Source organism: Scophthalmus maximus, chromosome 15 (assembly GCF_022379125.1).
Source record: "Scophthalmus maximus strain ysfricsl-2021 chromosome 15, ASM2237912v1, whole genome shotgun sequence".
Classification (NCBI taxonomy): domain Eukaryota; kingdom Metazoa; phylum Chordata; class Actinopteri; order Pleuronectiformes; family Scophthalmidae; genus Scophthalmus; species Scophthalmus maximus.
The window spans coordinates 4,378,085-4,394,076 of record NC_061529.1 but is presented as its reverse complement, the minus strand read 5'-3'; the positions used below and the strand labels follow the sequence as shown (position 1 = coordinate 4,394,076).

The 15,992-nt window shown below is 41.3% G+C and overlaps 2 protein-coding genes across 3 annotated transcripts; one reads left to right on the top strand and one right to left on the bottom strand.

Annotated features, from left to right (window-relative positions):
- Positions 1 to 477: 477 nt before the first annotated feature.
- On the bottom strand, positions 478 to 10,651 carry gmfb (glia maturation factor, beta). The gene is made up of 8 exons (XM_035611014.2): positions 10,635 to 10,651; positions 9,901 to 10,039; positions 6,707 to 6,803; positions 5,587 to 5,636; positions 5,437 to 5,486; positions 4,811 to 4,893; positions 4,618 to 4,691; positions 478 to 4,444 (listed from the first exon to the last, which is right to left on the bottom strand). The coding sequence occupies exons 1-8, from the start codon at positions 10,649 to 10,651 to the stop codon at positions 4,373 to 4,375; spliced, it is 582 nt and encodes a 193-aa protein (XP_035466907.2). The 3' UTR covers positions 478 to 4,372.
- On the top strand, positions 10,642 to 15,628 carry lgals3a (lectin, galactoside binding soluble 3a). Of its 2 annotated transcripts, XM_035611003.2 has the most exons (6): positions 10,642 to 10,784; positions 11,274 to 11,291; positions 11,384 to 12,169; positions 13,394 to 13,482; positions 13,819 to 13,975; positions 14,585 to 15,628. In XM_035611003.2, exons 2-6 carry the CDS (start codon positions 11,277 to 11,279, stop codon positions 14,738 to 14,740), a joined length of 1,203 nt encoding a protein of 400 aa, XP_035466896.2. In that variant the 5' UTR covers positions 10,642 to 10,784; positions 11,274 to 11,276; the 3' UTR covers positions 14,741 to 15,628. The 2 variants fall into 2 exon arrangements, with proteins under 2 accessions (XP_035466896.2, XP_047183163.1); XM_047327207.1 differs by lacking the exons at positions 13,394 to 13,482; positions 13,819 to 13,975; positions 14,585 to 15,628 and adding an exon at positions 12,622 to 12,944.
- Positions 15,629 to 15,992: the final 364 nt, after the last annotated feature.

Sequence of the window (15,992 nt, the reverse complement as noted above, 5' to 3'; positions counted from 1 at the left end):
CCGTAGTGTCAAGAATATATATTTTGGTTTGTTTTATTATTTTGGGGTTTATTACACCCTTTTTATTGTTAAGCACTCCAGGGTTGAAGGTACTAAAATATACAAAAAGGAAAAATACACTTCAATATATATTACACATATCGATTGTGTTGCCCCTGTAATACCAACACATGTACTTACAAGTTACTATTACAGTTGAATACAAGATTACTTGTTGCTTTCTCCATTTCAGTGCAAGATCAAACTGCAAAAGATTACATTTGGCCTAATGTTGTCATTATTGTATCTAGTGTTTCCATTTTATCTTTGAGAAGATTCTGTTTTCTATTCTTATATTATTTCTCATAACTTTTTCCCCCTTGTGCTGTTATTCTTGTGAAATTTGAATTTCCTCTACGGGGGCTCAATAAAATAAATTTTATCTTAAAAATTTGATATGCACATGTTCCGCATACAACAGTCAACTGAAAACAGAGGTAAACATCACTGTCATTTTATTTGGACAATGGGACAACGGACACTTTTATAAAGTATGGGAAAAATACAAATATCTCAACTTTCACCGATGCCATGAGGCAGCTGATTATGATACATGGTTCGGGCATGTTTTTATTAAAAAGGAAAGAAGCAGAGCAGTATAGGCATTTGTTCAGAGAGGACATCAAAAGCTGAACAACACATTTGCAGTTTTACCGAAAAAGACTCAAGAAGTAAAATGTATTTATAACGGGCTCAAAGCGTAGGAGGGAAATTTATTAGATCCTAAGGACAAAACCTGCTACATGGCTCAAAATCAAAAGGAACCCTTTTTTTTACAATAATCCTTGTACTGGGGAAATTGTATATTTTGATTCAGCAGTTACATCCAAGTTCCATGAAAATATAAAAAAGAAGAGAGTTGTTGGTCTGTAAATATTTTAGATAAAGAGTAAGAATGACGCTGAGACCAGATGTTTGAGATGCAACTGTTCCAGTCAAATTAACTTAACAAGTTAAGATAGATTCCCTACTCTGAAAGAACGCAAATCATATGAACATGTCATGAGGAAACTTGTGTCGGACGTATGCAAACTGTTCAGACACACATTTATAAGCATGCACTTCTTATACAGTAGCTCTCCACATTTTTAGAGGTTTTCAGAATTTCCCAGACAAAGAGAAAACAGCTAAACACGTTTTTGAGTACGTTTCACATCGACAAGCAGCACATTGCACACATTTCAAGTGATATTGCCCGTATTGCGTTTTGTCAAAAAAACAAAACAGTCCTTACACTTCAGCTTGGTGTAGGTCGGCTGTGAGCTTTTTAAAAATCCCCAAAGGGTTTAGGTCCATAAATCTTCCTTTATCCTTAAAGCAAAGCATCAGCTCAAGTATGGACAGATACCACTACAGATAATAATAATAATTAGCCACGTTGTTTTATTTCTGCTACAGCAGCAAGATATCAAGCTGACATTATTTGTAGACAGTGAAACCAGTGATTACAGTTATATCCCATTGTTCCTGTTAGATCAAACCTTGCCTGACACGTAAATCATATATGATTATCATCTGACATAGCAATGTGATTTAAATGAAACGGTGTAATTGTGCGTATACATCAAGAGTCAGATCTTTAGAAATACAATCTTTCTATAATATCTTAAAAACCCGGATTCTACTTTGACAGAAAAAAAAGATGGCTCTCGGAGTAAAAAAAAAAAAGGGTTGAAGAAAAAAAAAGTTTAATCAATCATCATTGATTTTTCTGATGAAATCAAAACAGACATAATTATGACCCTCAAAAAAAGTCAGACGAGGCACCGGTATGGTCGACTTAGCAGTGTCGTCATAAGCTATGCGCACAACCCTTCAGTATCCGTTTGGTTTCTCAATAAGACACGACACTGACGAGGGAATGTGTGGAAATCATTTGTGCCCATTCGTTCTTTATTAGGGTCAGACCAATATACTGCATTAATCTGCTAATATCTCCTTGTCAAGTATTAAGTCTCCCTCACTGGTTCAGTAGCATTCAGATGTCTTCTTTTAGCTTTTAAAGCGGCAAAAGTATTAGTCAATTATGTTTTAAGGTTTTTCGTGTGCTGCACTGGTCTGAATGCATTTTTAGAAGTTTTCCAGCGGGAAACAGGGAAGAACTTAAAAATAGCAAATAAAAAACATTAGAGTTCATAAGTGTGCAGAGTAGACAGAGTTTTGTTGTTTTAACTGTGTACTCCAGCACATTGATTATGAAAAATGTGACATTTTAAGCTCTTGTCCGTGTTTAATTACAACACACACATACTTTCACTTGAGAATTTAGAGCGATGAGCACAAAATATGAGCTGCTCCGGCACATTCAATTCACAAATGTCAATATATTGGTCAAACCCTGTTCTGTACGGTAAAATGTAAATTGACCAGACGCCGTCTTCTACCTACCGAGTCCAAATCTTAAGCACAACGGGCGTTTGGAGAAAGTCACATCCATCATTCTCAAAGCTGTGACCAGCCACGAGGCGATCAAAGTGGCTTTAACATCAGAGTCAAGAACAACATTCATAAACACAGATAACAGTAATAGCTCTAATTGCACAATGTTAGCGAACAATCTCCCTAAAAGACACAGTTTAACCCACGTGTACAGAGAAAGCCCAGTACGATTAAGAAGAGGCCACGTTGCCTCGTGTGCAGCGTTTGTCAAGACTGTTGTGGTCACGAGAGGTTCCTTGTCTGGAATGTTTCAGAGGAAATATTGTTCCCTGGAGTGTGATGTGGTTGTGACGAATATGGAGGACAACGGTAGAAAACTGTTTTTTTTTTTTCTTCTTCTTCTTCTTTTTGATTCACCGAACACAGATGAAAACGATGTGATGACGGACTCACGGCGTGATGAGCGCCACATCACTTCAGGGCCTCTGTCAGCTTGTTCAGGTACAACACATCATACATATATAAAGCGTCAGCGTCTCAGGAGTGTCTCTTGTCAAATAGTCATAGTGTTTATTGTCTTTTTGCAGACTGGAGAGATTGTTGTGAAATCATAATTTAAATGCCCTTGAATGAATACGGAAGGAGAAGACCGACAACAGCAGTTTGTTCTCTGTGTTGTCACTGTGATTGTTCAAATGTTCTGGCAGGAAGTTTTTTGTTTTGTTTTTTACAACAAAAGGAAACATAAAAAAGGTGAAATTCAGAAGGTTACAGTGTGAACTACTGAAGGAAACAGAAACCATGGTTAAAAAAATGCCTTTTAAACTGTCTTGAATTAACACCTCAGCTGAGGAAGAGTACGATCACTTTCTGTGTTAATTCGACACAGACACACGACTGGCACGTGGATAGATTGTGCGGGAGACAGAAGCAGACCAGCGTCCAATATACTCGCCGCCATTAAAAACGCACAGGTAATTTCTGATGAGTCACTTTGAAAAAAACTCTTTGTTCAAGCACATTTGGGGGGGGGGGGGGGGGGGGGGGGGTAATCATTCCTCACGTTATTGTTTTGGCGACTCACATTTTTAGATAAGACCGATTGTACCCTTTTTAACGGGAATCGGGGACCAGTCCTGATGCAAGAGTTTAAAATTTTGGGTGTGGCTCCTCGCATATTCAAAGCAATTATGTCAATCCGCAAAAAAGTGAAGTTGACGAATGCAATACACCGCTTCTTTCAATCCGACAAAAAGAAATGTGCTGTGGGCCTTTTACAGGCGGTCGGATGGATGCGACATCACAGCCAAATAGGGAGCTTTGCGTGAGCGAGAGAGAGAGAGAGAGAGAGAGAGAGAGAGAGAGAGAGAGAGAGAGAGAGAGAGAGAGAGAGAGAGAGTCGCTGGATCAGGACAGTCACAGACAGCACAGCTGGAGAACAGCTGGTGAACAGGGACAGGATCCCACAGGCAAGAACTTCCTGTCTGATATCGTTTAGACGCTGTGTTGCTTGTTGTGATGCACATGGCACAGGACACACGTGGCCAAATCATCAGAGGACCAACCCACGAAATGGACTTCTGCTGTTATTCTGTTTTTCGTAATAATAAATGTAATTTCTGGATCGAAATCTATATGTGCGTATTTAATGGCACCGCGTGAAGTATTTTCAGTTTTAGGCGGCCACATGGGTGAAGTTTAGAGTCAGTGCCACGGATGTTGGCGGTCTGAGAAAAAGGTTTTTCAAACTCCTGTGATTATCTGAAGCTTCAGACAAACTGAATTGCAATACACCGTTAAACTCCGACAAAGACGCCTAAAACTGAGAACAGGGAGTCATTTGCAAACACTATTTAAATCGGGTCTCGTACAAAGAGGAGCGAAACATTAACTGTGGTGTGTTTTTGTGCGATCCTCCTCCCGTCCCAGACCTCTGGATGAGGAGGAGAAGACTTTAGCCGAAGAAGCCAAGTTTCTCCCGGAGCCATTCCTCCGTTAGGTCCTCTGTGTTTCTGATCTCAAACACCTGGAAGAACATGGCACACAGCAAAGAGTACGGATGTCAGATTTTGAACTCTTCTGTGGCAAATATGACAAATATGTATCAGTGTTACATGAATAACAACCCAGTATTTTATTACGTCTTAGCAACAGATAAATTCATCAGTGTAAGCAATACACACACACACACTCGCTAACCTTGGTCAGCTCAACCGTTTGGACCAGTTTGTTTTTGCTCCCCGCGTACATCATCTGCTGCTCTGGTTGGCAACCTGCCGAGCACAAGCGAAGGGACATTTCTTAAAGTTTCCTCGGTGAGAGAGCAGTTACGTAGTTTTTAATTGCTGCTCTTAATCTATTAAAAAAAAGTAAATTTTGGTGATGTTCTTACCCACTGGACTGGAGAAGATGAAGCAGAGAGGATAAGACACGCGTCCGTCAGTGTGTTGGTACTTGTAACTGTAGACGACAAATGTTCCCGGTGCTAAGGACAGTTCACATATTTCGCGGCAGGAGTTATTGAATTGTAGCATGATCAATACAAAAAGAAATTAAAACTAAAATAGATTGTTTTAATTCATATAACCAGATTGAAGAAAATAAACAAATATGTAGATAAATTGAAAGATAAAGTATCTAAAAATAAAAAGCATCAGAGGAGGGCGATGCATACCCTGCACTGGCTGTATATGCCCAAATCAGTCAGTGCTAACTTTTTTATATTGCAATAATATTTTATCATAATGACATTATGATGACATCATTTATACCACATGATGACAAATGGTTGGTTAAGATAGCTAGCTAGCTAGATGTACTTTATTGATCCCAAACTTGGAAATTCCAGAAAATAAGCTGTAGATCGTGTCTGGTTGCACGAGTTATTGCATTACTACACTATATGACGTCATTTTTGTGTCCTCCAATTCGTTACAAACAACGGAAACGTCACAGCCTGCGGAGGGGGGTTATTTAAATACAGCTCAGATGAGACTGGTTCATTCATTCAAAGGATATCTTGGCTGCCTCTCAGGCAGTTCGTCCTTCAGATCATCGGGAGAGATGTCCTTAAAACAGAAAACAGTGGTGGTGTAATGTCATGAGTTAAAACTTATCTAAACAGGCAATTATACATTAATATTTAACAGAACAAAACAAATTCATTACCTCATGCTCTTCGTCAAGAATAACGAGCTGCTTGTCTTTATCAATTTTCACTGAAGGGCAAAAAAAAGAAAGAAAACATAATATTATTAAGTAAGCAGCAGCAGCATGGAAACATTTGTCCACTTGGTGCCTCGGCTTTTAATAGCCGGTATCATGCAAACACGCGCTTATGATAATCCAATTTGGCAGCAATGACATTTTGATTCTTAGATGTCAAAAGGATAAAGCTTAAGCGGAGTTTGATACTCGGACTGATGCGACACGACGCTGTCACACCACCTGCTGTATTCAAATGTAACTCCTCTGTCCTCGCAGCATCCCTCTATCCTCAGACATATACTGTGGAGTCGTACATGATTTTTCTTACAATTTTTTAAATTTTATAGGTAGGTTTGACTGTGTGTGATCAGAAACACACTCGGAAAACTTTTAAAATCACATGACAGAGCTTGGCGTAGACAAACTAGTTAATAAAATGAATCCCCAAAATGTTGAACTCTTCCTTTAATGTCAAACGAGTACACATTTCAAAGACGAGCACATTTCATCATATTTAAGAGATTATCATGTCTAATCTTCCACCTTTAAGTGTAGACGTTACAAACAGCTGGAGACAACGTGTTCGCTATCCAACTCATTGTATGCACTAGTTGTTTTAAAAAAAATAAACCCTGCTGGCCTTAATCCGAGCAGTAACCCCCCCCCCCCCCCTTTTTGTCAGTGAACAGCAGCGGAAAGTCAGCAAACATAAAACTGCAACTAAACAAAAGCAGCTTAATCCGAAAAAATATTCGAGGAAGGACGTGTGCAGCCGCTGAATTTGGATACATTTGGGCATTGATGTAAAGAGGCAGTGTCTGCCTCCGTTTTTGTTTCCACACAGCAGGAGGCAGCAACCACTCTGCAGGCTGTGCGACCGTTAATGATGCATTTTAACCCACAAAGTAACGGCTCGTGGGCTTAGGCTTTACTGAAGGACGGCAACTTTTGGGGAAGGTGACCCAATTCTTCAAACTGCTGAGGATTTTAACACAAAGAAAGACAAATTGATATTTCAGTGCTTTCACTAAATATGCAAGAGATGATAATGAATGTGTGAGAATGTGCTGCCAGTACTCACTGACGATGGCCGCGTTATTGGTCTCCTTCCGGAAGCGGAAGTCCCTCAGCTTTTTCACCAGATCCTTATCCACATCACACACCACAAGTGATTCAGTCTAAGAGGAAAAAATGGGGAGACAGACACAAGACATCGGTGTGATCACAAAAATGTCAAATTCATTAAGTTATTGGGATTTAAAGTTTTCAAATCTTTGTTTTTGTACAGAGTTGATGAACCAAAACCTTGCACTTCATAACTTTAAAAGGAGACGGATCATAGTGTTCACCTGGACTAAACTATTATCTCTATTATCTTTCTGCAGCTACATCAGAAAGTGCATCCTCAGATCCATCAACTCCCTCTCTTCCTGGCAGCCTGCATCTTTTATATCAGCCTTACAATGTGCTGTGAGAGGAAACACTAATGTTCTGCAGAGAGCCTGTTACTCGTTGGAGCTTTTTCACTTCCACCTACTTCACACATACAGTACTGGTCCCCAAATGGTTTTTCATGATACAATGGAGCAAAGATATGAAAATGTCCTGCAGACTTTGTCTGTTTAAAATAAGCACTAAATTACTTTCGTCCTCCTCACCGTGCAGAAATTTCGTCGATATCGTGGCTGTTTTCTCTTTTTTCCAGGTTTATTTCAGATGAAGCTGTGGGCGGACAGGCTGAACTATAGACTGCTGAGACAAGTGAATTTTCCCCCTGTGAGCACCAGCAGCCCTCGTCCCATGATTCCTACTGAAGCGCACAGATGCCGAGGTATAAATCATTTACCTGGTTAGAAAAATATGTACCGGTTCCTCAACCTGTGTTCATTCATTCTTCATCATCATCATTAATTTACAATTCATCAATTCATGTTAAGAGGGCAGATGTCTCCTGTCCAGTCACATGTTTACAAAACAGAATCTAACTGAACTGGAAAACACGGAAAAATGACTTTCTAGGAATAAGTAGATAAAGACTACGATATGTGGGGAAAAAAAGTATTTTAAAAAAGATGTATACATCCTAATCCATTGATAAACAAGTTGAATTTAATTTGGCGTTGTGACATTTACTGAGGGTTTATGCTCATGGAGAACAGCTGCCGCGTCACAGACTGCAGCTTTAGTTGGTTTTCATGCATTGTATTGCTTTCCAATGTGTTGTCAGCTGGAGTCAACAACAGACTCAATATTTCTTCACAAAACTTCACATGGTATTGTATTCATTTAACCACTAAATTATTAGTTTTTGTACATTTGACTGGACCGCAACAACTAGATCCATTGTATTCTTCAATTATTTAATCCAACAGTCAAATTTTATGGCATTTGGTTAACAACAATACAAGAATATCCTGGGATTTTAACATGAAAGTGATTAGTATGAATTTGAAAGTGATCTTGACGCCCTGACTTATAGTATGTAGGAGACCCCGCCCCCTTTTCCTTCCTTATACCTTTAACAATTGTTGCAGAAACGTCAATGTTTAAATCTTTGAACCATGTTTCTTGCAGGAGTCCAAACTGATCTGCAGGCTTCATTTAGACCAAATCCCCCAGAAAAGGGGGTCTTCACTAGAGCTGCAACAGTTAAAGCTAAATTAATCTCCAGCTATTTTAATAATCGATTAAGCGGTTCAAGTAGTTTTCATGAAAAAAAGTATAAAATTCTCTGATTTCAGCTTCTTAAATGTGAATATTTTCTGGTTTCTTTGCTCTTCTATGACAGAAAACGGAATATATTTTGAGTGTGCACAAAGCAAAACATCATCTTGGGGGTTTGTGAACCATTTTACGACATGTGACGGGGACCAAAACAACTAATCGGTTAATCAATAATGGGGGGAAAAAATCATTCATGGCATTAGTCTGAACAAGTTGTACTTGGTCTGGACCTGTCACGTCAACCAACATTACATAACTCCAGCACAAAGACAAATAGACTTTCCAAGAGTCTCTTTCTATAATGACACCTTGGTGAGCAGATGGCTGGTGGGAGTGAGGATTTCACTGAGCTCAGAGAGAAAGATCTGCAGATTAAAAATCAGAGGCGTGTGTCTGTGCTCGGGACTCTTGAGAAACAGGATGCATTGGGAAAAAGATGAGGGACATGGCATGACAATAGGAAGAAGAAGAAGAAGAAGAAGAAGAAGAAAGAAAAGCTGGAGGTGGCCACAGGTTTTTCACTTCCGGTTAAATTCCTCAGGAAAACTTGAATCTAACCGTTTCAACGGAGGCACTGACGCCGTTGTAATGTTGCTCGGCGGTGCAGGGAGTTATTACTCTGTCGTGACACGCAGCAGAAACCCAGAGGGAAACATTGTTGGTTCGTCGTGACTGAGTGAGACTGGGCTAACATGAAGGCAGCTGCTCGAACCAGGACGTGTTGGAACACATCACCGCTGGGAGCCACAGTGCTACAGGAAGCCCGGCAGCGGGGGTCTTCAAAATAAAAGCACGCGCAATGTGTCTGGGGAAACGTGGCAATGCTGTATTATATGAAGAGCTGCAATTATTATTTAATTTTCGATTCTCACTTAAAGTGTCGTGAATAGCTAAGGCGACATCGCAAAATGGATATTCAAGAATATAAAATGTAGAATGGCTGCAAAACTGTCACATTATAAAAGCCGGAAGTAGTCAATGTTTGCTATTACTAACAGTAATAAGCTGCTGACTCATTTTCTGTTCACAACTCAAAGAGTCAAAACTGACTGCTGCTAAATATTATTCCATCCAAACACAGATTTACTGTCCTTAGACAAACATTAAAAGACACCACATCATTCACTACACAACATCCACCCTATATTAACATCTTCTGATCAAAATGAGACATTGATCAAAAGATAAAACCGTACGCACACCACTAATAATGTGTTCTCTGCTAAAGTAAAGATTTAGTAAACAGTATTTTGAGTAAATACTTTCCTGGTAAACTTGAACTATTGAAAAAAAAAACCACTCAGCACGTGTTTTATTTTGAAATCCAACGCCGGAAAACCATCGTTGTCGCTCTGACAAACTTGATTCCACAGTCAAAAAAAAGGGTGGAACTAATGCTAAGCTAGCAGGCTAGCAGGCTAGCCCAATCTACGATCTTTACTTTTCACCTCAGTCGTCTCCGTAACTTCACATCAGTGGAGAGCACGCGGTCAAAAGAGCGAGAAACTTAAGTGGAGAAAGCTTCCGTCGCGACAGCGTTGAACAACTCACCATCGTTGTAGAGTTGAAATTCCCCCTGAAGATGAAGCTGCTGCTCTGAATGGAAGAGACGCTCTCAATGTTTTTTTTTTGTTGTACTTCACATCTTGTGACTGATTTGGCCGATCCTACTGACGAGCGCCCCCTGCTGCTAAAGTCGGTCACTACTCATAAGTTAGTCCCTGCCATTTTCTTGATAGTTTATTAAAAAACATTTATTCATATTCATAAAGCCTCATTTGAATAACATAGGATTCAATTTTAATTGTGCTCTGAGTCTGTTCAAATCACAAACGAGAAATTCACTCATGTGACTAATCTGATGAAGTAGTTCTTTACAAATATTTAAATGATTTCCAACCTCTTTTCTTGAGTTATTATGGTTTATATCATTTATTGTTTGATTGTAATCATTATTGTAATCAAATTAATATATATATATTTTTCAGGGCTTTAATTTTGAAATTCTACATCAGAATGTTCTGTACCTTGTAACTTTAAGAAGAACGAGTCTGTGGCAACAGGAAGTTTCCTAATAATATGAATATGAACGAAAATTATAAATGACATTTAGTTTATTTTTTCATATTCTTTAAAAAAAAATTGTAGTCCTCATCAGAACAGTCCAGAACAACATGAACTACAGATTATCTCAGACTTTATTTATAAAAAAACACATTCTCTAATTTTCTATCTACTTTTATATAACTTTGGCCGTATGTGTGTGCGCGCGCGCGTGTGTGCACGTGTCAGAAGACGTCATCACTCCTTGCTCCTCCCCCTCCATGAGCTTGTAGTCCTGACAGGCTAAGTTAGCAGCAGGCTAGCTGAAGAACTGGCTCCTTCCGCAGCTGGATAAAAAACCCCGCTGTTCACCGGGCCACTACAGAACCGAGGTACTGTAAACGTGAGAAACACACACCAGCTTCTTCTTTTTTTTTTTTTTAACTCACTTTAGTTCTCTCTTGACGACGAAGCTGTAACAGAAATCCCGCCCGGACGTGAAAGTGTTCACAGTTACGCGGACTGTGTGTGTGTGTGTTAGTGTGTTAGTGTGTTAGCTTAGCCGCTAAGCTAGCTCCGCAGCACCAACTGTCAGTCAACTTCACATGTTTCAGGGACGGAATCCGTGTTGAGTGTGAAGATACAAGTCGGTCCGTAGAAGCTTCGTCATGATTATAATTTAAGCTTTAGTCGAGATTGTTTTGACTCAAATGGATGTATTTGTTGTTGTTGTTATTGGTCACCAGGCGGGGATGGAAACATTTTACCCTGCGATTACTCACTGCCTCTGTGTGTGACATGCACGTCCACCTCCAGTGTCTGTCAGCTGGTTATAACCAACCCACTAATGAATGTTTGTGTCTTGTTTTTTTTGTTGGCAGATCATGGCGGATTTCTCGGTGAGTTCTTCTATCTCGTGGTGTTTAACCTGGTAGCTGGTGTTGACTTGCAGATGGAGAGAGAGTCACTTTCACTTTTTCTTTCACTGCAGCTGACAGATGCTTTGGGGGACGACACCCCGAGCCAGGCGAAGAAGAGTGGCAACACGAACCCGTCGGCCCCCGCCAGCAATCATCCAGCTCCTGCGAATCCAGGATGGCCCGGCTCGGCCCCCGGAGCTCCCACCCAGCCCTCGGCTCCGAGCGGCTACGCCGGCGGTGGATCATCAGGACCGGGAGCTCCGGGGCAGTTCCCGTTCCCCTCTGGTCCCGGCGCGCCGGGGCAATACCCAGGACCTCCCTCGGCACCTGGCGGGTTCCCGCCTGGTCACGGAGTACCTGGACAATATCCACCTGCACCGGGAGCTCCGGGGCAGTTCCCCTCCAGCCCCGGAGCCCCCGGGCAGTTCCCCGGGCAGTTCCCTGGGCAGTACCCACCTGAAGGAGCTCCAGGACAGCTACCCGGAGGCCCCGTTCCTTACCCAACTGGACCGTTTGCCTCCGGCCCCGGAGCTCCTCCTGGGCCTTATCCAAATGTGCCTTACCCAGGTTGCCAGCCAGGAGGGGGCAACGGCATGTACGGACCGGGCGGTCCAGGTGGATTCCCCCCTCCAGCTGGCCCTGGTGGATTCCCCCCTCCGGCTGGCCCTGGCGGATTCCCCCCTACAGCTGGCCCTGGCTCTTTCCCTGCCTTCCCTACTGGAGGCTTTCCCCCGATACCCGCTGGGTCATGGGGACCACATGCAGGTGGAGGCTTCCCTCCTGCCCCTGGCCCCTACGGTCCCGGCCCTGGGCCCATGGGTCCGTATGGTGGACCCGCTGCACCAGGAGGCATGCTGGTGAGTACTCAGGCTGTGTACAAATAACACTGTATGGCTTGCTTGCTGCACTTTTTTGCTGATGTGTTTTTTACTCTGGTGCGTGTGGAGCCATCTCTCTTGGTGTGGCTGTCTTTGGGATTCAGGCTGAGAAATGATTACCCAGATGCCGGATAAATATATTCAACCTTCCACTTTGGCTGTCAAGTTCATCTTCACTTCCACCTGCTGTTTAGATATTAAACTCTACTGTAGCAGAGATCTCATTTTGGTGTCTGTCTCATACTGAAGCTGGTGGAAAAAGACATGTTTCCTTCCTAGTTGGCCTTTACTGCAGGATGGTGAATTTTTTCTTCTTCTGAGGGCTACATCTTTTTTTCCGTGTCTTTGGCTCTGCTGGGGTGCAAAGAAGCAAAACATAGTACAGAATCAACAAATATTCAAAAGTAGTTATCTGTATTTTTGTCTTTCAGCCAAGATATAACCCACCGTATAACTGAAAAGCAATGAACTCCGCTTTTCAGTCGGACAAGGACGTCGCTTCCAGAAATCATCTTGTGGTTTGATTTAGTGGCAGAGAAGACTGATCAGTTTACAGCTCAATCTACCTTGGAGATTGTTTTTAACAAAGTGCAATATTACACATAAAATTTACACAAAACCCCTGTTATGATATGTCAAGAAGACACGTTTATATTCACTTTTAAAATCACAGCATGTACCTTCATCACTTTATCCCACGTTGACTTGTCACATTTGTAAATGATTATAATTAAAAGGTGGTTTGTTGTTGTTATTTCTTTTGTCATTTTTTTCCCTCTGGAGTCACTTTGTACAGTACGATGCCTTGTTGCATTAAAAGAAATGTAGAATATTGATTTTTCCTTTCTCATTGTCTCTCAACTAATCATTGTGAATTGTGTAAGAGTGGAAAAAGAGGTGATGACTCACTGGGGCGTGTGTAGGAATGTGGGCGGGGTCAAAGTTTTGAATAATGTTTAACCAAAAATACCCTCTTTATCTTAATAATGGTATTAAGAACTTTGCTGTTTATTACAAAGTTCAGGCTATTTTTTTATTAAATCTGAGTATTTCTGCATTTTTCACATGGGGATATATAACCAGCAGGGTAAACCACTGTATTTACATATCTTTTGCACAGTAGAAAGTAGAATTTAACTTTTCAATTTCAAAATAAGTCACCGATGTACTGACGTGATCTAAAATGTAAATATGTGTTTGCAGATGGTGCCTCATGATCTCCCTCTTCACGCTGGGATGATGCCACAGCTTCTGATCACGATAGTCGGGGAGCCCGTACCCGGTGCAGACAGGTATATGAACAAGAGTCACTTTCTAATTCTGCTGTCGTCGGTAATGATCCTTTCTGTTTTGGGGGGAAGAAGAACCATTAACTGAAGGGACTAATAATAACTCTGCATTCCTCCCCGATACTCTCCTCAGCATATGATTCTCACTTGTCAAACATCATTAACGACGGCCCACCCACACGATGCGTCGTTTCCTTCCCTCTTTTACAACATGGTTGCTTTTGTTCTCAGCCACAATTGATCATCATCATTATCATTTTTTATTGTATAGCGGAAGAATGATTAGTTGTCAGCAGCAGCACATTGTCCTAATCTTCTTTTGTTTTTGTTTCTTTGCAGGTTCCAGGTCGATTTCTTTAGAGGTCAAGATGTCGTCTTTCATTTCAATCCTCGATTTCCCGAGCAGACCATTGTCAGGAACTCCAACCTCGATGGATGCTGGGGCCCCGAGGAGCGGGACGGAGGCTTCCCATTTGTTCAGGGACGCCGCTTTGAGGTAAAGTATTCATGTCACGTGACTGCGGCCAAGATTAGGCCTTTCATTGTCGGTGTCTCACACACACACACACACACACACGGTCCACGTTATATCACATATTGACATATTGTCAGTCAAAGGTTTGTGTGGGTGCGTAAAGACCTGACTTGACTCAACGTCTCATGTTTTTACCACTTATGCCTTTTTTTCTTGATGGTTGAATTGGATTAGGGCGATGATATGCAACAAAGGTCGCAGATTCAACCAGGAATGTGTGACTGGTTAAACATTTATCGTCCTGATTAGCACAAATTCAGGAAAAAGGCGGGAGTGGGGAACCTTTGTTCCAAGTTGTCAGTCGGCTTGATCACGATCGCTAGATGCTCAAGTGGCCATGGAAGGAAGGAAGTGAGTGGGGGTGCGTTCTTAACCCTGCAAGTCCTCTGTCACTCTCATAGAAGACGGTAAAAAAAAGGAACAATATTTATATTTGAGGAGCTGGAACTCCTGAATTATAGTGGGGGGGGGTTTGCTTAGAAAGTGACTCAATTGATCGTTTTGTTGCTTGACTAATAGTTTCATTTCTAGCCGAGTGACCTGACTTGTCCTGACTGTTTTCTGCCGCAGCTGAAGATCCTCGTGGAGGAGGACATGTTCAAAGTGGCGGTGGACGGCACTCACCTGCTGGAGTACGAGCACAGAGTCGGCGGCCTGGAGGAGGTGACCCTGGTGCGCGTGGTCGGGGACGTCATTCTCCACAGCGCGGCCCCGAGCATGATCTGAGCTGGAGTGAAGCACAAAGCCGTACGAGAGACATAGGTTCAAACTTTACCACTGAATATCTGTATCTAAAATCCCTTCAAAGGCACAATAGTCGGCGAAGTGCCATCTCCGCCCGCCTGGCACATTTATAAACAAACCAGATGGCAGATGAACTCTGGTTTACACGCTATAATCCATTTCTTTTTCTTTTTTTTACTGGATGACGTCTCAGTGTATAGCCGCTCACAGTCCTATAGATTTTATGACCTAACAGCATCTAATTATGGAATGAGGTGAAGTGCTTTTAAAACAGATATTTTTGAGGAAATACTAATTTATTCCCTAATTGAAAAGATTGTAGGCAGAACAGGAAAAAAAGTGACATGTCCTAAACATTTCATACATTTTCCAGCTGTATTTAGTTTACAGTACCTGTATGCGCTTATTATTCTGTCCTTTATATCAAAATCATGATATGCCTTTGTAATGCATGAGGGAGTGTGATGCCGGTCAGTGCTGGCCAAAAAACAGTCGGCTGATGATGAAGTTTCTTAAAAATGAATTTAAACGCAGACTTTTTGCTCAGTATTAATCCTCCCCGAGCTCTCGGAACCGAAGGGCGACGTCACGTGACGTTTGACGACTTATGATTTCATGTTGAAGTCAAAATCAACTTTAAAAAAAGTGAGGCTCAAATTTAAGTAAACTGGGGGAAAGCGGGGGGGGGGGGGGGATTGGGTCTCTGATCTGTTGCCAAAGATATCAGTGGTGCAGTATTTTGAGATTTGTTTGCTTATAAATAAAAGTGGCAACAAACAAATACTGAATTGATGCTGCTGTTTTGTTCAGAAAATTGTAAATTTTTCATGAGCTACCTGCACATGTAATAAACATTGGTTTTTCCCTGTACACATTTCTTCATGAAGCTGGTCTTCTGTTAGCAACATGTCAGAGGTTCGGGGTTAATACCACTTTGTACTGGACATATTACACTAATATTAGTATCATCAATAATAGTATAAATAACCATGACCAGGTCTTTGTAGTCTGAAACGATTGTGGAACAGGAATAAATACTGTCTCTACTCAACACCAAGATCTGATGGAAATGACCCTGCAAGTGGAGGTTGTTCCACAACCTGGCAAACAAAACCAAAACCAAATCTAAACACACGTATCCATTAATATCTGACATTTTATAGCTGCAACTGTTCACAATAAAGTCTTAAATAAAAATTAACATTTCACATCCTTTTCCATGCTTCAGAAATAT

Excerpts from the sequence above, each read along its gene's own strand:
- gmfb (XM_035611014.2), bottom strand. Across the intron at positions 5,637-6,706 it reads CAATAACGCGGCCATCGTCA|TGAAAATTGATAAAGACAAG; the intron begins GTGAGTACTGGC and ends TTTGCCCTTCAG. Across the intron at positions 4,692-4,810 it reads CATCTTCTCCAGTCCAGTGG|GTTGCCAACCAGAGCAGCAG; the intron begins GTAAGAACATCA and ends TGTGCTCGGCAG.
- lgals3a (XM_035611003.2), top strand. Across the intron at positions 12,170-13,393 it reads CTGCACCAGGAGGCATGCTG|ATGGTGCCTCATGATCTCCC; the intron begins GTGAGTACTCAG and ends ATGTGTTTGCAG. Across the intron at positions 13,976-14,584 it reads TTCAGGGACGCCGCTTTGAG|CTGAAGATCCTCGTGGAGGA; the intron begins GTAAAGTATTCA and ends TTTCTGCCGCAG.